Source organism: Carassius auratus, chromosome 47 (assembly GCF_003368295.1).
Source record: "Carassius auratus strain Wakin chromosome 47, ASM336829v1, whole genome shotgun sequence".
NCBI classification, from domain to species: Eukaryota; Metazoa; Chordata; class Actinopteri; order Cypriniformes; family Cyprinidae; genus Carassius; species Carassius auratus.
The window spans coordinates 8,944,249-8,969,846 of record NC_039289.1 but is presented as its reverse complement, the minus strand read 5'-3'; the positions used below and the strand labels follow the sequence as shown (position 1 = coordinate 8,969,846).

The 25,598-nt window shown below is 36.5% G+C and overlaps 2 protein-coding genes and 1 long non-coding RNA gene across 4 annotated transcripts; 1 reads left to right on the top strand and 2 right to left on the bottom strand.

Annotated features, from left to right (window-relative positions):
- Positions 1 to 5,294: 5,294 nt before the first annotated feature.
- LOC113065027 (protein jagunal homolog 1-B-like) lies at positions 5,295 to 8,055 on the bottom strand. Of its 2 annotated transcripts, none has more exons than XM_026236134.1 (3): positions 7,954 to 8,055; positions 7,124 to 7,235; positions 5,295 to 6,215 (listed from the first exon to the last, which is right to left on the bottom strand). In XM_026236134.1, exons 2-3 carry the CDS (start codon positions 7,210 to 7,212, stop codon positions 5,753 to 5,755), a joined length of 552 nt encoding a protein of 183 aa, XP_026091919.1. In that variant the 5' UTR covers positions 7,213 to 7,235; positions 7,954 to 8,055; the 3' UTR covers positions 5,295 to 5,752. The 2 variants fall into 2 exon arrangements, with proteins under 2 accessions (XP_026091919.1, XP_026091920.1); XM_026236135.1 differs by having other exon boundaries at positions 7,124 to 7,269; positions 7,954 to 8,034.
- A 2,332-nt stretch (positions 8,056 to 10,387) lies between these two features.
- Positions 10,388 to 21,253, bottom strand: LOC113065025 (collagen alpha-1(VIII) chain-like). The gene is made up of 3 exons (XM_026236133.1): positions 21,078 to 21,253; positions 13,924 to 14,232; positions 10,388 to 13,164 (listed from the first exon to the last, which is right to left on the bottom strand). The coding sequence occupies exons 2-3, from the start codon at positions 14,225 to 14,227 to the stop codon at positions 11,255 to 11,257; spliced, it is 2,214 nt and encodes a 737-aa protein (XP_026091918.1). The 5' UTR covers positions 14,228 to 14,232; positions 21,078 to 21,253; the 3' UTR covers positions 10,388 to 11,254.
- Positions 11,316 to 16,068, top strand: LOC113065026 (uncharacterized). The gene is made up of 3 exons (XR_003278919.1): positions 11,316 to 11,401; positions 13,939 to 14,013; positions 15,533 to 16,068. It is a non-coding gene; the product is annotated as an uncharacterized LOC113065026 (long non-coding RNA).
- Positions 21,254 to 25,598: the final 4,345 nt, after the last annotated feature.

The window sequence follows — 25,598 nt, the reverse complement described above, 5'->3', positions numbered from 1 at the left end:
CCGAGAGACGTGGGAACGAGGAGTGAGGGCCACCTGCGCCCCACCACCGGTCTCGAGTCCCACGTAGGAGATGGAAGGATATAAAACTGGAGCGACGACCGTGAAGGATGAGAGAGGACCAGGCCTGGGCCTTATTTTATGTTTTGCTTTTTATTTGCGCGCATCAGTCGTCCGTGAGGGGCTGATGCGCTGTTTTGTTTATTTTATGATTATTAAAGTTTCTGTTTGATTGTGCGCCGGTTCCCGCCTCCTTCTTCCCGATGAATAGGAAGTTTTATCATTACAGTTTTTTTTTTTTGTTGTTTATGTTTCATATCACAATATGTTAAGGGGCATAACATTTCCGTCATACGCCTGAGGTATTCGGCCAATCAGAAGGCACTGGACAGCAGGCCAATCAGAGCACATCTCGCTTTTCAGACAGATGAGCCTCGTAAAAAAAATTATAATAAACTGATGCGATTTCTGAAGGCGGGGCATAGAGGAGAAACAATAATGTTTTATGTTTTACAATTAATGTACAGGATGTGGAAAATATGTTTTTTTTATTTTTTACCTTAAACCGCATTAAACACATTTCATTACATCAAATACACAAAATAATGTTCTTTATTAACAGATTCATATAACCCCTTTAAAATAACTTTACATTTTTTTTATTTTTTCATATAATGAGGAACATTTTAATAATCCAAAGAATATTTTCCAGTTTAAAGAACAATTCGTGCAGTGGAAAGATTCCATGGAAAGCTGCCAATAAAGAACTTATATTTTTCAAAGTGTAGATTATAAAATTATTATTTAAAAAAACATCACACTATCATATTTGGTTATTTTAAGAGTTTTCACTGGAAAGTTCTTTGGGGAACAAAAATGGAAAACTGGAGAATCTGAAGTATCTGGCAGCCAAAAAAATAAATTGCAAAAAAAAAAAAAAAAAAACTATTTTTTATAGTAGTGATTTTATGTTTATATGCTGTATAAAGCTTAGTGACGTATATATGACTATAAATAGAAATCATAATAATAATACATAAGGTATTTTTGTCACAACAACTGGGTAAACTAACAATTTAACTTTTTTAATTGTATCAAAATCTAATATAACAATCATATCACAATTGACATAAACATCACACACACACAGAGAGAGATACATATATATTTTACATCTACATCTAACATCTAATAATAATAATAAAAGATTTTTTAATAAAAAATACAATTATGAAAGTTAATCTGTAATGTTACAATAATCTTTTACCTGAAAGAAATAAGAGCAGCAGCATGGAGCGATCCATCATCATCCCATTGATCATCCAGATCTGGTTCTTAAAAACATCTGTTTATGACTTATGTAGGAGGATCTCATATGTTGAGTTTGACATTATATATTTGCATTTAAAAAAAAAAAAAAAAAAAAAAAAAGCTATGGACACGGTAATGTGAAATGTTTTGCAAAAACCAAAAATGAAAATAAACATGTTGGGTCAGGCAGATCGTATCATTTTCCTACTTGGCAGACCTGATAAGTACACATATCTAGCTTTAATAACTATTGTCTGAAAAAAAGTGTAGTCATAATTATGAAAATATAGGCTATTTGAAATTGATAGTCTATCTCAAAATTAAAATGACTCGCCACCCCAGATATAACTGACTTTATGTGTTTAGAAGAAAAGCACTCTCATCCTAAGAAAGTCAGTCTGTACATCTGGGGATGGCATGAGAATGAATTATTTTCATTTTGGGGTGTTCTATCCCTTTAATGATAATAAAAATAATAAAGACAATTCTGCTGCTTCCTTAGTATTTTAAGCTTCTCAGCCTGTCAAATGTGTGGATAGGTAATGATACCATGTAAATAATTTGACATTTGTATACACAACCTAATCTAATATCTCTTTACATAAGGTCAAATCTCTGTTGAAAATTCTGGAGAGATTCAAAGCAGATTAATATCATAATACAACTTTGCGTGTGTGCACTCTACTAATGTGCCGTTGCCAAACAAACTGATTTCACGTCCAAGTAACTACAGGTGCATCTCAAATTAGAATGTCGTGGAAAACTTAATTTATTTCAGTAATTCAACTCAAATTTTGAAATTTAAGTTGTGTAGTTTAAGCCTTTGGTTCTTTTAATAGTGATTTTAGCTCAAATTTTACAAAAAAAAAAAAAAAAAAAAAAAACACCAATCTCAACCAATTAGAATACTTCATAAGACCAATTAAATAAACTAATTAAAAAAGCATTTTTAGTGAATTGTTGGCCTTATGGAAAGTATGTTCATTTACTGTACATGTACTCAATACTTGGTAGGGGCTCCTTTTGCTTTAATCACTGCCTCAATTCGGCGTGGCATGGAGGTGGTCAGTTTGTGGCACTGCTGAGGTGGTCTGGAAGCCCAGGTTCTTTGACAGTGGCCTTCAGCTCACCAGCGTTGTTTGGTCTCTTGTTTCACATTTTCCTCTTGTTAATAGCCCATAGATTCTCTCTGGGGTTCAGGTCTGGTGAGTTTGCTGTCCAGTCAAGCACACCAACACCATGGTAATTTAACCAACTTTTGGTGCTTTTGGCAGTGTGGGCAGGTGCCAAATCCTCCTGGAAGATTAAATCACCATCTTCAAAAAGCTGGTCAGCAGAAGGAAGCATGAAGTGCTCCAAGATTTCTTGGTAAACGGGTGAAGTGACTTTGGTTTTCAAAAAACACAATGGACCAACACCAGCAGATGACATTGCACCCCAAATCATCACAGACTGTGGAAACTTAACACTGGACTTCAAGCAACTTGGGCTGTGAGCTTCTCCTCCCTTCCTCCAGACTCTAGGACCTTGGTTTCCAAATTAAATACTAAACTTGCTCTCATCTTAAAAGAGGACTTTGGACCACTGGGCAACAGACCAGTTTGTCTTCTTCTTAGCCCAGGTAAGACGCCTCTGACGTTGCCTGTGGTTCAGCAAATTCCTTGACACGTCTGTGTGTGGCTCTTGATGCCTTGACCCCAGCCTCAGTGCATTCCTTGTGAAGTTTTCCATGACATTCTAATTTATTGAGATGCACCTGTACTGCATTATGTAAAAGATTGGCATGTGTCACACGTTTAAAGGAACTACGAGTCTTCATTTTGTTATTCAAAGTGAGATTTGTTTCAGATGCAAACTGCTGTCATTTCATATACACCATTAAACGACAGGCAAATTAACAGCACATCTCAACACTGATAATGCAAATTAATGGCCAAAAGCACAAACCCCCTAAGGCAAAAAACCTTTATGATAAATAATTGCTTCTGCCTTTATACTATATAAATATAATAGACTATATCCAGCCGTGCACATGCTGGACACCTGTTGATGACAAGAAATGAACATTCAGACAGCGAGACGTGAATTTTCCTGCCTGGAGGTCAGTGGGTTTTCCACAGGATCCTGTCACTCTGAACTACTTAAGTTTACTAATGACAAGACAATTTCTCCTTTTTTTTTTATTAATTGTTGTAGCTTACCACAGTAAATACTACAGTGTTTTTGAACCATACTATAATTAAGTGTATTATGCTGTATATATTATAGTATTTACAACACTTTGTTAATGAATGCTACAGCGTACTGTAGTATTAACTATAGTGAACTGATAAACTGTAATAAATACTGCAGTATTATTTTGTTTTTACTACAGTAAACTACATTGTAAAGTAATATATACCCTATAGTTGTAGAAAACTTAGTCCATTTTTGGGTAATTTGTTTATATTACTATAATTGTTATGTTACCGCAGAAACTATAAATTTACCACAACAAATTAATTCAAGTACTTTACTAAAGCATGGTTTAAAAACACTAGTACTGTATGTACTATAAATTACTAGTTTTTTTTTTTTCATGTGGGTTGTGGATGGAGTTGTAAACACTGATACACCCAGCTGCCACAACAACAAGGATTAACATTGAAAATGACAGGATTTTCATTTTTAGGCAAATTGTCATTTTAAACAACTCTTCACACCCGGTTCGATTGAAACAAATGTTGCCGTCTCGTACGGAGGGCAGCAGCTTTAGAGATTACTTGAACAGGACATCTTCAAACGGTCAAAACAATTCTGAATTGTTTTCAAGACATTACAGAGTTGTTAGCCGAGATCAATGGAAACCCCAGGTACGAGATGGAGGTGCGCATGCAAGCAGCTGGCTTGATTAGAGAAGTATCAGAGACGAGCTTCAGGTTCATTGCCCACATGGTGTACTGTATAAGATTCTACAGCTGCTGGATGCTCCAAACAAACTGATGCAGTCAGAGGACATGTAGCTTCTAAGTGCAGTCAAATTAGTTACATGCTTCAGAATGCTTTACGAAATTGCACAGTGAATCTGACTTCTTGGAGTTGTGGGAGAAGGCCGATGACACTGTAATGCCAAGACCTCCCAAAAGTGAACCATCAACAAAGGCCTTCAAGAACATCTGCTGGAGGAAAGCATTCGCCAGGCTCAAGGCCTACAATTCCTGCATAAAGTACTAGCTATATTGATTTCTAGTTGCGAGAAATTGACACTTAAATACTCCATGAGCATCATAACATGGTTGAACCTATGCCTAATGTTCTCGCTGCAATGAAATGTGCGCTAACATTTGGAGCTTCTATAGAAGCTATAAAACTCGTTTAATGTGTTCAATGACAATTGAAGGAGCATGCTACATCAGCAAAAGGCCCATTTAGTGTAACTGGCATTTGAAAGAGACTTGACAGGAAAATTTTGGGATGAATGGAAAGATACTCTACTGGGAAGGTCCTACGAAAGAAAACGCCGCCGACTCCAGCTGCACTAGCAAACTGGTGTTAGTTTATTTATTATAGAAAGTGTAATTTGTTAATAACATCATCCACCCACTGACACTCATGCTATGTGGACTTTGCTGGTGTAAATCCACCCTTAGTTAATTATCTGCTGAGCATTTCCATATAACAATACCCTTGGGTTGTTTCATTCAGAGGACGAAAAAAAAGGATGGGCATCATTACAAGCTTTGAAGAAAAAAAAACTGTAATATTCATACTTATGGACTTGTGTTTTTCATCTTTATATAAAGCTAAACTAGAGAACTAACACAGAGCAAATACAAGGTTACCATCTATAAAGAACTGTGGAATTCCAACAGCCATTTGGCAGCTCAACAACATTACAAAACATTCATTACTTAAAAATATATTTTTCATTGTTAAGATGTGTTACATATTATTACAACAACAACAAAAAAAGTTTATATTGATGTGTTCAAAAACTGGCAAAAAAATAACTCAACATTTCCTGATAATTTTATTGATAGCTGATTGGTGGAAAAGAACAGAATATCTGACATACACTGTTTAATACATGGACATTTGCTGTGGTTCTTCACACACTTGTCTGGTTCCTCATCATTGAGGTTACATTTTCCAGATATACCTAGATCCCGATGAACTCCTCAATGACTTGAGGTATCTATTAAACAGCATGTGGAACTGGGGTGGAAACAGAGAGAGATTACAAAACACTGCATTTCAAACCCAAGCAGAAACGGACTTCAGTGACGTCTTGATCTAGGACGAGAAGTTTGACATTGAACATCCTGGTTTTACACATTTGATCGCCTCTTAGGCTCAAAGTACTTAGTCAGGTAATCATAAAAATGTATGTGATCGAAGAGCCCTCAGGAAGAGAAAATAAAGACACACATAAGCAGCTGATAAACTATTATTCTCCAGCAGTCTCTTATTTCTTCTTCTTATCTTGTGTGCTGGTGAACCAGGCATCCAGCAGCTTTTTGCTGTAGTAGATCTGCCAGCCATGTATTTGAAGTGAAATAATCAAAACTAAGTACATTACAGTGACAGCAGAGAAGCCAAAGATGAACCCATAAGCTGTGCCGTGCCGATAAAGCTGCTGAGCCGCAGGGAACATCTCCATCCCTCCATAAAGAATAGGAGCGACACAAAAAAGCCCGGCGCTGATCATTGAGATGACCAGGTAACTGATGTTGTTTTTCGGCAAAGCCATGAAACTGAAGACGGTAGGTATGATGCTCAGAAGATACGGGTATTCCCATTGGTTAGGAGAGGCCACCACTTTATGGGATACCAAGTTCAGCTGACTGACCACCACCTGTGCTGCTACAAGCAACCAGACCACTGCATGAGCGATGTTCAGCTTCTTGATCTCAGACTTCAGAGCCACACTGAGGGGATTGAGAACCGGATCAGAGGAACTGCATTTTTTTATGTAAGGGATAATCAATTGTTTGCCATGCATTGAAGGATTTTAAATGCATGATGTGAAGGCGAAGAACCATCTAAAGCAAAGTGCATTTAAAATCCTTTTAATGCACAGCAAGCCGTTGATAATCTTGCTTATTCCATGGTCATTTGACAAGTTATATACAAGTGCAATATTTGACCAAAGTTAAAAATGGTTGTTTTCGTCAGTTACGGCTAGTTCCCAGATTGCACATGTATACAAGATTTCTATTAAAGATTGCTTCATCTGGAAAGCATCTGATTTGTACAGACATCTGATAGACGTCTATAAGATGTCAGTTTTACATGCATTCTAAATCATAAGCTAAACCATAGCTCTAGCATTCTTCACGCTTCAAATCAGACACAGAGGTAAAATAGTGCAGTTTCTGTAGATCTAGAGATGCTCCAATCGATCAGCATCAGCCGATAATCACGTTTTATGACTCGATCTATATACTCACTACACTTGGCCGATCTCACAAACCGATCGCAATTTGGTTACCCACATTATTCAAGATGTATTCTTTTGTGTTCAACAGAAGAAATAACTTCATGCCAATCAGATTCAAGAATTCCAACAGACCATGGAATAAGAAGTTTTAATGGGTCATTCCCGTCATGTCTTAATATATACTGGCGAACAGATTAATGATAAATCAAGTCTATTTTCCTCATTTATCATAAGTTACTATCACAGTCATGTGAACATAATGGTGAATTTTAAAACAGTTCATTTTTTAGACTTAACCTTACATGGGAAAGATGTTACTCATGGGACGCTGTAAATATAAGACTTAAATACTGCTAAAAGCCATATTTTTGCATTAAGATTAATTCACATATGTACCTCATCTGATAATGTGACGCCACGCGCTCGCGGTGCTGGAAGTCGCTGCCGTCTGTTCCGGTAGCGCGCGGTCCTGCTCGTGATGCCATGGCAACCCACCTCCGTCGAAACCCTGAGGTAAAGGTAAGGTAAGATTCACCTCACTTCTTCGTTGTGGAGGTATAAATGAGGCAATATAAATACATATGTACATTAAAAAATAACCATTTAATTACAGATTAGCCTATATTTCCATATATTTCTACCGTTATACTGTACTATATGTGTTGCTTTTGACCAAATCGCTGTACAAAAAAATACATCTTTGATACCGTATAACGACACAATGAATGCAAGTAATGCAGACCAATCTTATACGCATTCGTAAATACACTCAATTTTGTATATGTTGTTCAAAGCAAAACCGTAAAGCCTCCATTTCCGCAAGCGAAGCTGACTAACGTTAAGTTACTTCAAAAGCTTTAAGATATTAAACGCTGTGAGTTAGTTGTTGTTTATTCACGACCTTGTACTGAACTGTAACAGCTGGTTGATACTAACGTTATATTCAGCCAACCGTAGCAAGATTAAATTATTCGAGTTCACAAATTAATTACCTTTGCTTGAGAATGCTTTTTTTACTCTTATACAATTCATTTTCAGATCACAAATATTAGTCACTCATTCCACTTTCTACAGCTTTTGCTGACGCTTCCTACAGGTCGAGTGACAAAAACATTTCTACGAGACACCACAGAAGTTCATTCACAGTCGTAATCGGTGTTACAAATAAAAATGACGCGCAATTCTCATATATATAATAATTATGCACACAAAAACTTTATACCTACTTTATTTCAACACGAACCAGCAAGCACCTTCATCCACAAACAGTAGAAGTGTAAGCAAAAGTAGCTGTTCTTCTACACGTGCGTTCGTCTGGACATAATGCAATATCGCCCTCACTGGCGCGGAGTGGGAACAACTAACGATTTGGAAAGAGATCCGAAAGAGGGTTGATACAACGGATACACATTCTCAGGCATTTGGAGGCCTCCCGCCCCCAATAAAAATAATTAAAAACAAATATGATTCCTAAACGATCTATTTATACATCATTATATATATATATATATATATATATATATATATATATATATACCAAAACAGCCCAAAACAGGGCCAAGGCAGTATTTTATGGGTGGGCTGCCTATTCCCTCGACCATAAAGACAGACCACCTGAAGAAAAGACTGCACTTGGGCATCATTTGCATGTGAAACTCCAGCACATAATTCTTTTATTATTATATTATATAATTCTTTTGCTCATCTTTTTGACTTTTAAGTCAATTGCTCATCAAGCCCACAATTATTTGATCAAAAGTAAAGAGAGAAAAAAATGGTGGAATTGTGAAATATTATTACTTTTAAAATAGTGGTTTTATATTTTACTACTTAAACTTTAAATATAATCTATTTCTGTGCAAAGCAGATTTTTAAGCATAATTACTCCAGTCTTCATGTCACATCATCAGATTTATTATCAACGTTAGAAACAGTTTGTGCTGCTTAAAGGTGCTGTATGTAAGTTTTTGACTGTACTGAAGCACAAAAATACCATAATATTTTTGCAGATATTTAAGAAACATGCTAAGTTAACATACTTTTGTTTATCTGAAAAACAATGCTAGAGTCAATTATTCACCTTTGAAAATGTGCGTTCTGGGCCAGAATGTCAGTCTTTGTTTTGGTTTTTTAACCCGCCCACTGCCAGTTTACCAAATTGTATTTCGGCACCATGGGTGCCAGTTGGCTGAAAACATAGACTGCGTATTTCTTTTAAATTCCTCATCAAGTGCGCCCATTCTTTTTAGTGTCGTCAATCTGGCAAGCTGTGTGAGCATTAAGTCTGAGTGAAAAAAAAAACAAAGCCCTCTCCAATATTTTGAATTTGAACTGCAATACCTAGTTGAACCAATCCTACAAACAGTACTTTTAATATTTATTTCATTTTTATTTTTTTAAGTTGATTAAAAATTGTAAGCAAATAACATTTTATAACAATATAGTCTTTATAACCAACTTAACACATACTTGATGGATATTACTGTTTTTTTTTTCTCCTCAGTATTGTTGATCAAATAAATGCAAGCTTTATGATCATATAATAGATTTCTTTCAAAAACATAAAAAATAGTAAAGTGTCCAAACTTTTGACCAATACTGTATGTATATAATAATCAAACTTTATCTAAGCTAATCTCTTGTTTGATTGTTGAGGATTTTATTGTTATTATTATTATTATTATTACTATTATTATGCAGTAATTTGTTCAGTAATTTGTTTCACAGTTCCTGAATACAACTACAGTAAATGAACATCAGTGCTTTTATCATTCCACCCGATGTTTGTCAGCTCCTGACGCCTTGTCATTCACTGTATGCGCAAATTCAAACCGTCGTGTTTGGGGCGTGATTGTGGTCCCTGTAATAAAGCACTGAATGATCTGTCCAGAAATTACACTGATTGACATAATAAATGTATATTTACAATACGTTGCAGTATCTCCAAGAAGATGAGGACAACTCTCACACCTAAATTAGGAGCTGTTTTTTACATGCCTAATTATCTATTTGCTTCGCAGCACCTGATGGATGTGTTCGTATACACGGCGAAGATTCAGAAGGCGGGACCAGCTTCAAAACGGCAACATTAATTTGTTTAATTGCATGGTAATGTTAATTCAAATATATCCAATTAACAGTGAGGCTATAGTATGTTGCTGCCTGTCTTGACTGGTTTGTTGCATCCGAAAACTCTAAAACTCTGCCTTCGGAGAAAATGCTGCCTTCGGAGCCGGCATCAAAGCATGTTAGAATCCAAATTCTGCTTTGCTTCATGTCTTTGGAGGTACCTTCTTCTGATCGAATTTTGAAGGCAGCATAGATGTATCCTTTGCTGCCTCTGATATCCCACAATCCTGTGCGTTCCATTCCGTGATGGTTGCGCAAAAAAAAAAAGATGGCGTCTAAAATTTTTTTTTGGTGATCAGTTTATGTGTAAATGTATTATAGTACTTTAATATTTGTTTGGTTATAACAAAAACTCATTTTATTTTGTTGTATGCTGCCTCAGAAGTCTGTCCGAAATCAGTTCCTCATATGGAGGGCTTCAGCTCTTGTCTGGCCAAGTGTATAATATACAGAATTTCTTAGGTCAACATAATGACTGAAAGCAGTGATTATTTATTTTTTGTGGAACTCTCTAATTACAAATCCACACAATTTCAGTCAATTAGATTTATTGAAAAACAACCACAACATTAAATATTTACTCCAATGTACTGTAGATTTAACAGTTTAGCACCATTGTCAAAAATAACAAAGAATAAATTCCTTCTTTTTTGTGCCCCACCATCTTTTTTACACATATGCAAATTTAGCCATTCAGTAGTAAAACAGAGTGTCTTTTTATATTCTAATTGTACTTTGAAATTGTTTTGGTAAACAATGACCTGATGTAGTCTACTCAAAACTGTTGGGAATAAAAAACATAAATGTAAGGTTCAGGACATTTCCGATTTGCATTTTACTGACGTTTTTAATGAATGAGATCACTAAAAAACAATTTAATGTAAAAAACATAACACTTGTGTACTTAAATACTTTCGTTAAGTTCATTGAGATGGCACAATGAGAAACTAAGACAGCAGAAAAATAGTGCATACCCGACAATCTGAACATTCTATATTGTGACATATATCACAATCACACCATTTTACATTGATATAAATGTGACCCCATCTATGTACAATCAATATACTATCAAACAATACAAAAATATGCAAATAAATAATGTGATAAGAGTTCTAGCAAAGTGCTAGCCATATGAATGAATGGATAATGTACGACTGTTTCAAATTATTTAAGTATGTTTATGTGTAAAACATACATTTAACATTATTTTAATATATATTCATTTGCCACTGTACTACAATATGATATAAACCTTACCTCAATTAATCTATGTCACTCAATTGTCAATTAACTTTTCTATTCAAACATAACAAGTAACTCTGTACTGATGGCACATACAGTTTATGCTAGAAAAATGTGGCACTAGTTTTATATGAGTGATGTTTTTTCACAAATTCAAATGGGATATAACAAATATCCAGAAAATGATGAGTGGACATATGGACCAGCATAAAGTCCTGCAGCTTGGTCTGATGGTAAATGGATATGAACAGTGTCTCCAACTTGTAAGGGCAGCACTGCACTCCCTGATGCCTGATCCAGGTAACTTTTTTTATATTCATCATATGTATACATAACTGGCTCATTGTTCATGTACAATGCCACCCATACATTGTTTCCTTTGCAATGAACATGGTAAGCAAAGTAGTAAATTCCAGGTATTTTGCAAGTGAAGATGCCAGTTTGAGAGTTGTAATTCTGGTTACCATTATATAAAATCTTGTTGAAGACAACAGGTTGCCCAACTGGTGGAAATGGTGTTGTCAGCTGAGCTGTAAAAGCAGGCATCTCTATGCCAATACTACCAATACTGGCTCTTCCAGGCATTTCTTTCTTGTAACTACCTTTTGCCCCATCTATCCCAGGATCTGTCTCAGGAAGGATTTGCCCAATAAATGGAGATTCAGCAGGAGGTCCTGGTAGACCAGGTGGGCCAGGAGGACCAGGTATTCCAGGTTGACCTGGCAGCCCACCAGCTCCAGGTATACCAGGTGGGCCTGTTGGGCCTGGAAGCCCAGTTATTCCCTCCCCTGGCATTCCAGGGAATCCTGGTGGTCCATATTCCCCTTTTGGGCCTGGTAGACCAGGTGGGCCTATTGGTCCTGCTTGACCCATTAATCCTGGGATTCCCATAGGCCCTGGATGACCTTTCTCTCCTGGGAATCCAACCTCTCCTTTTGCGCCAGGCTTTCCAGGGGCTCCAGGTAGGCCAGGTAAGCCATTATGTCCATTTTCACCTTTAGGTCCTATGGGACCTGGTAAGCCTCTAAGTCCTGGTTGTCCCAATTCTCCTGGGAATCCTGGCTTGCCTGGAAGTCCTGGAGGCCCTGGTTCACCTTTTGGACCAAGTTGTCCCTTAGGTCCTACTGCACCACCCTCTCCTTTTGGACCAGGGAAACCAATACCTCCAGGTTGTCCCAAGAGACCTGGAGGTCCTGGAAGGCCACTTGGCCCTGGTGGTCCAGTCATTCCAGGAAGACCACCATCACCCTTTTCACCTTTTGGGCCTTGGGGGCCAGGTAAACCCCCATGCCCTTTTTCACCTTTAGGGCCAGGATATCCAGGTTTGCCAAAACCAGGCAAGCCTGGGACTCCAGGTAAACCAGAGGGACCTGACTCGCCCCTTCCACCTGGAATACCTGGTTTCCCTGGCAAGCCATCCAAACCAGGTTTGCCAAAGCCTGGCAGTCCTGATGGTCCTGGTGGTCCTCTCTCGCCTGGGACTCCTGCCAGTCCTGGTTCTCCAGGTGCACCAGGTTTACCCTGGGCTCCAGGAGCCCCAGGTAGTCCATTCAGTCCTGGTTTGCCAACTCCTGGTAGTCCTACTTGACCTGGTGGTCCTGGAGGTCCAGGATGTCCCTTTTCTCCTGGCAGTCCTGGGAGGCCAATCCCATTCTCACCTTTTGGCCCAGGGAGACCATGGTTCCCAGGGAAGCCTTTTTGTCCAGGTTCTCCACGAGGTCCAGGTTGTCCTGGAAGTCCTTGTGCACCTGGTTTTGACACACCTGGTAAGCCATGTGGCCCTGGAAGACCTGGAGGTCCTGGCATTCCTATTGGCCCTTCACCACCAATTGGTCCCAACTCACCCTTAGGTCCTGGTAAACCTATACCTCCAGGTTTCCCTGGTAAACCTGGCATTCCTGGATTTCCAATTCCTGGGAGTCCTGGTGGACCCTGAGGACCAGGTTTACCTGTAGGTCCTGGGATACCATGACCAGGAAGTCCTGGAGGGCCCTGAGGCCCTGGAATTCCCTTTGGACCAGGCTCACCAGGAGGACCTTTCTCTCCTCTTGGAATGGTTTCACCTGCAAAAAAAGTAAAAGTTATGGTCACAGTAACAGTCAACACTTGTTCATAAAACACACACAATTGAACACTGAAAATTGAAATGAAGAATAAAAAGTAAATGAATGTATCCTTGGACCAAAAATATGTTCAGTATGAATCAATTTTATGAATTTTACCTACTGAGTGAATAGAACAGAGCTAAAATTAGAATAAATAACAAAACAACTACAAATAATCCACACACACACATACTCAAAAGCAGCGCCCCAAACCTCATTAAAATCTGATGGCAGGTGTATTCACGAGGTTAACCTAACCGAAAGATTAAAAATGCTAGCTTTTGTCAACATTGCAGCTTTAAGCCCAAAGTATATTTTGATCATCCTCATGACACGATGGTGGTTCACCAGAAGTGACTGCAGATGTCTGCTCACAATGTCAGTTTGCAGCCCAATTTTTGAGACTGGACTGTTTACAGCAGCACAGGTGCTAGCTGAATGTTGAGATAGAACTAGTCTATGTGGTACTACGCCTGTGTTGAACTTGTCCATCCGTGCTCATCCCCAGCTAAATATACTTTGGAGGCTGTGTGGATGCTGCTGTGTGCAAGACAGAATGCGAAAACTGAAGTATACAAAGTACTTTACAGTTAATTTTAAATGATCCTGTGGAGTGATTTTTTTTAAGTACCAAGATTCCATGTAGTCTCTTAATGAGTATTATTTTATAAAAGCTGCAAGCAAAATAATTATTAAGGAATTTGCTAAATTACCAACCTTTTCCTACAATAGGTTTACCCATGTGCATGGGTGCCTGTGGACGTTCTTTTGCATACTGTGGAAGCAAAGGCATCTCATTTCCATATGGTAAGTGTTGCATTTCCTTTCCATGGTAATGGTATTGGGGTATTTGTTGGGGTATCCCCTCATTGCCATGTGACAGAAGAGGTAACTGTGGCAGAGGCTGATGCTGTTGGGGCAATGACTTGTGACTATAAAATGCCCCTGCATGGATATGATATAGCAGACAGAATTGCTCCACAAGTACAAACAAGAGGGCAGAGAGGAGAGGCCCGGCCATGTCCTGTGGAATGGAGCATAGGAGACAAGTTTAATTATTTTGGAAAATGACAGGAAAGCTGGCAATATAGGGCTGAAACCAAAGTGTAGTGAAAGCACTTCTATGCCTTGTTAATAATTTAGTTAATTTCTACAGTGCTTAAAATGTCAATACAGTCAATGCTTAATTCTGGAAAAATTATGTTAGTTATTTCTGCTACTTTTATAAATAAGTTGTTTTAGAAAGTCATTGTTTGCAACAAAAACAACCATGAATTATGAATGTTAAACCATTTTCTAATGCTCAAATGTATATGCGATACTGCACACAACAACGAACAGAGAAAGGTTTGGTGAACTTGTTTATATATTTGTTTTGTACTAATAGCATCTATGCTACTTTTATAATCCAGTAGGAGCTACATTAAAATTGTCTTTGATCTTTCAAACTGTTTGATGCTATTCAGCGGGTGTTGCATACAGCAGTCCAAAAGAAGTTAAATAAAAAGTGCCCATCCATTAAAAAAAAAGTATCTCACACAGCTCCGGGGGGTGAACAAAAGCCTCCTGTAATGAATCAATGCATTTTTGTAAGAAAAAATATCCACATTCAAAATGTAAATTACTTTATCGTAGCTTGTGCCAACACTTGTACATGGTAGCAACTCAGGGTGGATGAAGTATGAGCATTACATCTATGGATAGGATCTTAAAATAATCTTAAACCAACTGATTGTACATTATCCCTTATATATTCTATTTATATATTATTTATTATTTATTTATATATTATATATTCTTTTTTAAGTTTCTTAAATTATTTCTGCATTAAAAAGACTTTTTTTTGCACCAACATAGCAAAACATTTGTTATACTTAAACATGACCATTAGATGTCAGTAACTGCTCAAATATGAATAGTGTTTGGAAGTTTGTGTGTGGCTCAAGGGGTCTTAACTACACATACACCATCTGACTGCAAATAATCCTGAGCAACTGCCTTTGAAATCAGTGGGAATGCTAACAGTTTACTTTCTCAAAATCAGAAGAGAAAGCAAACTGTTAGCATTGTTTTTTAACCCATTATTCACTGTTTTGCACATCACACATACACCTTAAAATTATCAGCCGATAATATCAGTCATAAAAATGTAGACTGCCACCACGTGATGCCAACTTTGCAAAACTTTATTTCCTGCAAATAACACAAATGCAAAAAAAAAAAAAAAATGACAACAAATTATCATGCTGTCTAATTATCAATACACTATTGCACAAAAACATATACTGCTTACTTATTTTTCTTATTCTTTCTGTTGTCTATAAAGTCGTGTCCTCTCAGGTATCTCCTGAAGCTGTGATGCATGGGAAACCCAGCAACTTTCACCCAACCGCTAGCTGCGCTACAATCCAAAAAGTTACAAATGGAATTGATGGAAAATGGAAAAATCTCAAAGGGGGGCTACAATGGTGTTTCATGTATTCAGAGTTGTTCACAGTATTAAAGAGATGGATTCTCATGTTAAACATGGCCAAAGTTTGAAAAAAAAAACTGTGCCGAAAATCTTACTTCCGGGTTGGCACAAGTTTTTTCCCCTAATCTTGGATCTAATGATGTAGACGATGGTGAAACTCCTTATATGAGCATTTTTATCGGAAAAGCGCGCCAGCGCACACATTAACCAGAGGAGAGCGAGACCGCGCACATCAACGCACCTCATCTGGAAATCATCGCCAGCGCTGCACAGGATTTGTTCGCGAATATCTCCAAATAAGTGTGTTTTTGGATGTGAGGGAAAGTTTACCAGGTTCAGCTTCCCCAAGAACCCATAGTTACAGTACATGAACAGTGGATGCAGTTTGTTTTTCCGGGGCAGCAACGGAGTGTAGCAAGTGCACGTCTCCAGGAGCTCGGCTTTCTCTGGAGAGAATCGTAAAGTTGTATTTTTATTTTATAAATATGATAAAACTAAAGACTCTTTGGAGATATGAAGGATGCAGTACTACTCTATATGTACTCAAGATTAACATGAGAGTAGGTGAAACTGTGTATGTTATGTACCCTATAAAAGCTGGAATGCTTTATAGGGAGCTGGGTTTTGATTCTAATACATACAGATGTATTGGGATCAGTGTTTCGGTGGGATGCCAGAGCTTTGATTTCCTTTTGTGAGCTACTGTAAATTGAGATCTTGACTGATCCACATGAATAGAACAAAAAGACAAAGTAACACATAAACCATCTTTCTTGGGATGCTGCCAGCCAGGTTAACTGTGACTCCAAACATACTTTCCACCTCTTTTACTTCACTTCACTTCTCACTTCACTTCGCTTTTACATCTCTAAACCTACTCCAGTATCATCTGTTCAAACCTAATTCTGTAATCTGTTTTTTAAGGGAGAGCATACACATTTTTAAGGCAGTAATGTATGCATTAAAATAATAATAATGAGAAGAATGATGATAAAAAAATACAATATCATGACTGACGATTTACAGCAAAAAACAATAATAAATCTGTGACCTTTTTTATTGTATTAATTAGAATTTTTACATTTATCTTTGAATAATTTTGAACACTTTAATACTGATGACAAGGAGTTTCCATCAAATTAACAACTATCAATAACAATTATCAATATATTATGCAAAATTATAAAGCATTTTCTGGATTAATCAATAAAAATGAATGAAGACAAATATTTGTTTTTATTTTCATTGTATTTTTTTTTAATGGAAAATGGATTATGCAAGCAACCAGAAATGTAATTTATGAAGAAAAAAATGCAATTCATTAATGTATTATATAGTGCAAAATTTTAACCATTTTAACTTAACACTTTATAACTCCACCCAGTGATTTGTTTTCAGAGGATCTTGTGTTCTGATAATTATTAGCTCAGTCTAGAACTCTTAACTTTGGAAAAACAGCTCATTCTCTGTGTTTGACGAGACTGGCAAGTCAAAGTGAAGGTCCATCCAGTGCTCTATATATAAAAATGTTGTGGGCATCAAAACATGGCCTCATTCCATTGGAACATTTCTCAATTACTGCTGGCCATGTCTGAAAAATATTAAGTGATACACAATACCATAATCAATAGCTTTTATTCGCATTCATATTACCCACCCAGCATCAATCACCAAGGAGATGCCAAAACAATCTTAAGTAATTCAGGAGAGGTCATGGGACAAAAAACATGGCTTCTCTAAGCTTAATTCTGAAACCAACAACTTCACAACCTGGCTTGTTTGAATATCCATGCTTATATTGATCAAATTCACAAGGCTGAGACAAGCTCAAGTTGTTCCCTCTGGCCTACATCTGGATATTCGAGCATGCCAGAAAAAAATCAAATAAAAATCCTACAGATTTTGATGCTGAAAGCAAAGGTCAAATGTGAAATATGTTAACAGGCGAGGGTCAAAACCACAAGGACAAGCATGATGGAACAACAGCAAACCTTTGCGTTCACTGCAGAGAGCAGGAAACAATGTTTTCCAACGCTCTTTTGGCCAAAATGTACAACCGCAGCGTTTGTCTGCTTGGTTTCATGCCACAGTTCTGTTATCGCCCTGCCCCGATTCTAATATAATCACATTTCCATTCCTGCTTTTCTGACTGCTTCCAGATGTTTCACTTCGATTCAAAATAAACAAATAAAGAAGAGCATGCTGGGTGTCAACCATGTAATCAATGCTGGTATGAAAGAAGGTCATATGCTCAGCTCTACATTATTTAGGGCTTTCCTATGATTTCTGCCAGAAATATAATAATCGTTGTTTTTCAATAAAGCATAATTTTGCCATTTCAAATTTCAAATTTTAACTGTAGCTTATATTGTCCAAAGTTTGTGTCCAAAAGGTAAACATAAATTTTCGTCTGCGTTCTGAACCCAGTACATTCAAACCCAAAACCTAACCACACCCCTACACCAATAAGAAAACATGTTGCCGTTTTATAAAGAAGTAGCTATATTAAATTTATATTCAGTACAGTGGCGTTCTTACTGGTGTGATGTAGCTGAAATACACTGCTGTAAAACACATTCTCTCGCTCATAACTCACACACTCGCTTTTCTCTCTCGGTTAGAAGGGAAAGTTTTTTATGTAACCATACGTTTTAATCCATGGGTAATAAAAGATTTTTGGCAGTTTAAGGCATGATGAGGCAGCAGAAATCCTTTCTGTCTCCTCACTGTTATAATAAGGCAACTTGATGCAATAAGACTTTTGTAAAGATTAATCACATTATCAACTTTATGTTTGTTTATAAATGCAGATGTAGATGTTCCACTAACTATTACTATTTCCCCATATTTTCATAATGCCATACTGTTAGCGCTTATTTATTAGTATTTAGAACCGCTAACTTGAATAATAACCCACGGCGGCAGTGTAAAAGTAGCACGGAGTCAGATGCACCTCTCTTGCATTGACAACAGCACATCACATGCGTATGATTGTGGGCATGATTTGAAATCACAAACTTGGTTGCATTTGAGTCTTCAAGGCACTTTGAAAGAATGTTACAGCGTCCACTGTAATTGTCCGCTAGTAAATACTGTTTTATCAGTCATTATCCATGTAAGAACCAGCGCAAACAGATAATGTCACCTCACGAAGTTAGCCAGCAGTCACCTTGCTTACGTCGAGCATACCAGCATATTTGTTTCAAACACTTATGGCTTCATTAAACCAATATATCCACTTGCCACTTCATAGCGTTTTCTACAGGTTAGTTAGTGGATCAGGAGGTGCTGACTCATGGCTGGCTGATATTTGACTGAGTGGAGGCGAGGCTAATTTGCATATTTAAATGAGGCAAGTTTATCTCACAGATCTGACTTTAAAAGTTGCCATTTCTAGCTTTTACCATGCAGTTTTGAGAAGAATAAAAAATAAAACATTGTGATAGAACTCTGGGCTATTCCACAGTTTTGATTAGCCCTGAGTCCTGTCAGATTTCTGATATCTGGCGTCTTAGAAACCGAATGTAAGCGGCGAGCCAAACCTCTCCTTAAACAGAGGACCGTTGCTCTGCCTCATTTTGGTGTTCTTGTTTCAGTATGATGCTGATTTGACATGAGAAACTGTTGCCAGGGAAGACCTGTAATTCTATAATCTACCAAGAGAAGATTTTCATTCAGAAAGAGGTCAGGACAATAGCTGCATTCATGATCCAAACTACAATACGTTCTATTAATTTTTTTTTTTTTTTTTTTTACTTTTTACCTAAACAAAGCAAGCCAATCCATCTCAAATCCTACAAAATCGCAAGCAAGACTCACCCTCCTTGGATTTCCTTTGTTTCCCTATTTGTGCATGGCTTTCATTCAGATCAAAAACAAAATTCTAAAACATCAATCTGTTAAAAGCGGGAGGGAACTGAAGGAGGGACATTCACAGGTTAGGCTGCATCTGCGACTGTTTAATGAATCAAGCTGCCCAGGAAAGATCCAAAGAGAAAGAGAGACAGCAGGGATGCTGTCTATATTATATATATATATCTCTTTACAGGACCATTACACAACCAATCTGACATATTTAACACATTGTCACATGCAGATGACTTTTTTGTTCCATTTTATATATATACAGTCATGCCCAAAAATATTGGCACCCTTGGTAAATATGATCAAATAAGGCTGTGAAAATGAATCTGCATTGTTAATCCTTTTGATCTATTATTTAAAAAAAATCACAAAGATGTATCCTTTCATTGGGTAATAAGAATTTAAAATGGGGGAAAATATCATTAGAGGTGCCAATAATTGTGTCCAACGAGTATTTGAGAAAAACATTTATTTCATAATGATATTTCCCCTCCGTTTTAAATTCTTATCCAATGAAAGGATACATTTATGTGAATTATTTAAATAAAATATCAAAAGGATTAACAATGAAGATTAATTTTCACAGCCTTTTTTTGATCATATTTACCAAGGATGCCAATATCTTTGGGCATGATATATATATATATATATATATATATATATATATATATATATATATATATATATATATATATACAAATCTTCATAAATTGTCATATTTATTAAATAATCTAACTTTTTCACAATTGTTAGTTATTTAAAAAATAATGTAATTTACTAAAAATTTTATATTTATTAAATGAATATCTACTGTACAACCACTTGTTCAATTACTAAAAGAATAATTAAGATCATTAAGAAACTAAATCTGCAATATATACTGTAAAAGCTAAATATAAAATAGAATCATTAAACAATGCAACGCTGCCTAGAAGTTACTGTATTTAATAATAATCATAATAATGGAAATAATCATCTTTGTTTTGTAATGTAATGAAAGCCACTTGACCAAATATTGTTCAAATATTAAAAGAAGCAGTAATTAAATTCTTAAGAAACTGGGGCTGAATATTTAATGAATGAATGGATATATATATATATATATATATATATATATGCACACACATACATACATACATACATACATACTTAGATACATACATACTACAACCTAATATTTAAATCAAATTATCTCCAAAGCATTTGAGGAACATCAAAATATTTCATACTCCATGATTCACAATAAAAATTTCCAAGCCTATTCTTTCATTTTTCAAACAATGGAAACCCTGATACATTGTGCACCTACTGCACGATATAGGCAAATTCATAATAAAAAAAAATAATAATAATAATGGAAAGAAAGAAAAAAAAAGTTGAATGATCAAGAAACATGATCATGAACTAATATTATTTCCCTTCCCATGCGCACTCCCATTCAGATCAATATCAAGACTTAGAGCAGTATTTCAAGTCACTCCTCATTTTATTTATTTTCCCCCTGCAGCACACACTACATATGTACAGCACTCACCTCTCTCTCTCCTGGCCTCTCTCTGTCTCTGTCTTCGGTTTATCCCTCTCTGAGTGAGAAGTGAGGAAAGAAGATCCAGAAGACAGAAGGAGAAATGCTGTTAAAGGCTTCAGGCAGCATGGTTTCCACTTTTATGGCCAGGCAGGAGGGACGAGGCAACTCCTCAAAGGAGGTGGGCAGAGGAAAAAGAAAGGAAGAGAGAGAGAAAAGCGATCATGCAAGCCTCCACCTAGGATGTTGATGCTATTAGGTTCCGTTATGATGATATGATGACCCATATCAGCCTACATTATATTACTCCAGCCATTTAACAACCTCGATAAACAACACGGTAAATAAACTAAAACAATTTGACCAACAATGACTAGTATTGACATTTAATTATTAATGTAAACATCAACTGGTGATTTTATGTCTCTAACACTCTGCAAAAAGCATCCTAAGCTCCAGTTCTGTTCTCCAGAATTCAGTATTCCGATGTAAGTTACAAAACTTGTGTAATCTAATGAAATACATTACTGATTAAATGACATTTTTTTATTTTGCAATCTGTAGTGAAATACATATTAGAAGTAACCTTCCCCAAGTATGAAGATGGGTAGTATGAATGAAACACAGACATATTACATCCGCCATGTTGTTAGAGTATCATGTGACCTCACTGTCATTCATAAATCCTCTCCAGTGGCCTCCTGGGATAGCTAAAAGGGATTCAGTTAATAACAATAAATAAAATCTATTAGTTTGTGTTTAATTAATGTCTACAATCTACCCTAACCTACAATAATCCAAATACAGTAATTGATCGTTGTTCAGTGACAAAAATGGGGCAATATTAATGTTTGCATGGTTTATTTCGAAATAACAGTACCATACTATTTCTGCCAAATAAAGACATGACAGAAACAGAGTGATGACATTTTGAAATCAGTCTTTTAACAACCAGTATTTTAAACTATTAGTTTGTATGATTGGTGACTCATAAGGATAGTTCTTTGTCGCCACCTAAGCGTCAGGACAAAATCCCCACATATATTTGATCATATTAATATAAACTTCCTATACTGTATGTGCGTCCATATCCCTGATGGGAAACAAAATGACCAGCTAACCAGCCATACAATTTTAACTGCTGTTCTGTTTCGTGCTGTGCAATGAAATGACTTTAATATATGAGATTGTCAGTTGAATCCGCTGGCTCACGCTAGCAGGTGAATGTAAACCTCCAGCTACTCCTCTGTTCTTGTGCTGTTGGACAGTGTCAATGGGCAGCTGTGAAGGCGTCTGGACTATTTCTGCCACACAACAAAAAATAAAACACACTTTTTTAAGAGGTCAGGGACAATTTGTGCGTCATGAAATCTTGACTGTTGTTCAAAAACAACTCAAAAATATTTGACTGAAATTAGTCTTATTTATTTATCATTGCAAGAGTTAGACTGCTGTTCATTCTGGTTGTATACCCCCCCATCCCCCCCCCCCCATTCCTGAGACAAAGGGAACATTGTCAAACACTAAACCATGTGTTTTCCAAAGTGTGGCAAAATTTTTCTTTTTGGCAAAACAAAGTGCCAGATTTATAAGCAACAACATTCCATTTAAGTGGCTTATGCTGTTATGTTTTGGAATGTTGCCTTGTATGGCAGGATATTATTTTAATTTGCCACACACGGCCATAGACAGCCAAACCACCACATTTAATCGTATTGTTTGGATCCACAATGGTGTAAATGGCACAAAGTGCTTCCATTAATACTCAATGAACAAGTAATGACTCATTCTTATGTGGTGGGACTATTTTATACTGACATAAGGGGCATTCACGTTCCCGAAATTCATTTTTAGAAAAAGCATTGGCAATGCAACAAATATGAGAAAAGTTTAACAGAAAAATTCTACATAAAAAAAAATAAAAAAAACGTCAGAAAATTCAAGATATGATAGTTATGTATTTCTGCAATTTGTATATAACATCTATTCCACACGGAATGTTGATGATACATTTTAGACACGACTGTTAATTTGTCTATATTTGCTCCATCAGTAACAATAATGTTTTCCAATTACTTATCTCCAGGCAAGCTGTGTTTTGTTCCTGGATGAACTAGTGTTTTGAACAAATTATTTGAGTAAATGAGAAAGGTTTAACAGAAAATGATATATAGAAAACAGTTGGAAATCAGGATATGGTAACTATGTACTTTTGAAATTTGTATTCAAAACCTTTCCTGCATGGAATGTTGATTTTTAGTGGTGAAAAAAAAAAAACATCCTTTTTCATTTTCTTCTTCCTCTTTTTTTTTTTTTCTCGGGCATCTCATTTGACTGTCAAAGCGTCTACCAATTATGCAATCTTACTTCATGTTTCTGACTTTTCCCTGTTTGGTCTGAACAACTATGTTCTCCTGCAATGGTACTTATACATACCTATATATAGCTAAAATAGTATTACTTGTCAAAATGGTTAAATGAAGGAACCATTCCTGAGGAAACACTACATTTTGTTGATCATCTATGCAGGTGCTCAGACAAAGGCTGGTTTTGAGCCTTTTTGAGGACAAGCTAGGAGAGCTGTCTTTGTTTTCATTCCAGTCTCACTCGTTCATTTCCTTTCTGTCTTTTTATAGGTGATTCTTCATTTCTACACTTTTGACTGATTGAGGTCTTGAACTTCAAAATTAACTGTTTCATCTGTTTCGGTTATCACATTACCATGAATATGATATAATCATGTCCTTGTTCTACTTTTACAAGTGGATTTCAAGCATTCTTCAGTAAAAACAGGTTTCATGATAACATAAAGCTCCTCTCATAATGTAACAATTGAAATTATGACAGCATTGGGTACAGTACATTTTTACATAATATACATAATCATCCTAATTGAAGAATGACCCATCTAGAGAGCCCCCTGCTGCCCATCAACAATAATGCATCTTCACAATTTGGGTGACCTAATGTAGACACATTCAGTTTGCTGGTAAATACTTCTACTGCTTCCCTGAAGGAGGGAATGGAGACGTCACAAATTAAAAATGACTCGGTTAGAGAGCATCAACCATAACCTGGTATGTGTTGCACCTGCTGCCTTTTTATGCTCACACTGTGATCCGGGGCAGCTGGATGCAATAATCACATGCCAATGTGCATTGGCTTGTTTAGTTAACACACAAAGTAGATTGGTCTCTCGAGATCCCAATTCATTGGCCACTGACATGACATCGAGAGTGATTCTTGACCCTGCATAAAGGCATATGTTAGTCACATTTCCCAAACACAGTCTATTAGCTCAAAGGTCCTGAGATCAGAAGGGAAAAAAATCCATGTTTGAGCCAATACACAAAATCAGACAGGATTAATGTTAGGGAAACTTTTTTTTTTTTTTTAAATAAGGTATTGGAAGATACATTAGGATCATAATAATTGCCAACAGCTCACACAGACTATTTTACATTTTATCTGCATTATGATAAGAAAATACTCAGTGTGGTAACCCAAAAATGTATGCTGTTTTCTGTACAGAGCTTCATTTCTGTTGAAAGGCTTTCATTGTGAAAGCACAATTTGAGCCTGCTGTTGTAGTTACGCTGCAGCCTTCCTTTGGATACAGTGCAGCTGTGAAAATATTTGAGATCATTTCCTAGTTCCAATTCTCGCAATTCTTGCCTTCTCAGTGCAAACATGGCACCTGAAGAAAGTCCATAAAACAGGCTCAGATAAAAACATCATGACACACTCAACTGGCTTTTCTGAAATATTAAGCCATATGTCTGAGACGGCAGTAGACTTTTCCAAGTCTGTAAGGTATTTATTTATTTATTTTTTCAAATTGACTGTGAGAGTCACTTGGTCAAGAAATGGAGAAGTAAGTAAGCAGCATTCAATGATTAAGTCTAGCAGAAGAACAGCTGCTAGCAGCAACACAAAATTACTCTAAACTGTTTTTTTCCCTCTACAGTCTTTTCCCTCTATTTCAAATGCTGTGACAGACTACTTAAATGAAAAATTTAATCTAAAGGGGTAATTGCATGTGTGCATGCATTAAATAGTAAGTTAATTTGTTTTGTTATACTGTGTATTTACACTGTTATTGTGAATTTGTTTTCATAGAAATGTTTTTCTTGATGTATCTATAAGCTAATCGCTTGCTAATCCTCTTATACACTGTACAATCACTGTATAAACCTATTTTAGAAACCTGTTTAGAAAGAGCTTTATTGATGATTATGTTTACACACGCACAAGCAATTCATTTTGGTGACAGGAGCTTCCAGAGACAGAAAATTAAATAATGTAATATATTACTGAAGTAGAAAGAAAAACGTTAGACACGTTATACTTTCACTGAAGCAAGCGAACGATCTTGGCGTCAGCGCGGAAAGTGAGGAACTAATTGATCTCTGCTTCATTACAGTTTGCACATATTTTTTCACATATATCTTCCTTCAAAACAGCGGGTAAAATAATTGAGCGATAACGTGCGTCATCACTTCGACACGGAATTAGAGCTGGTAGATCTGG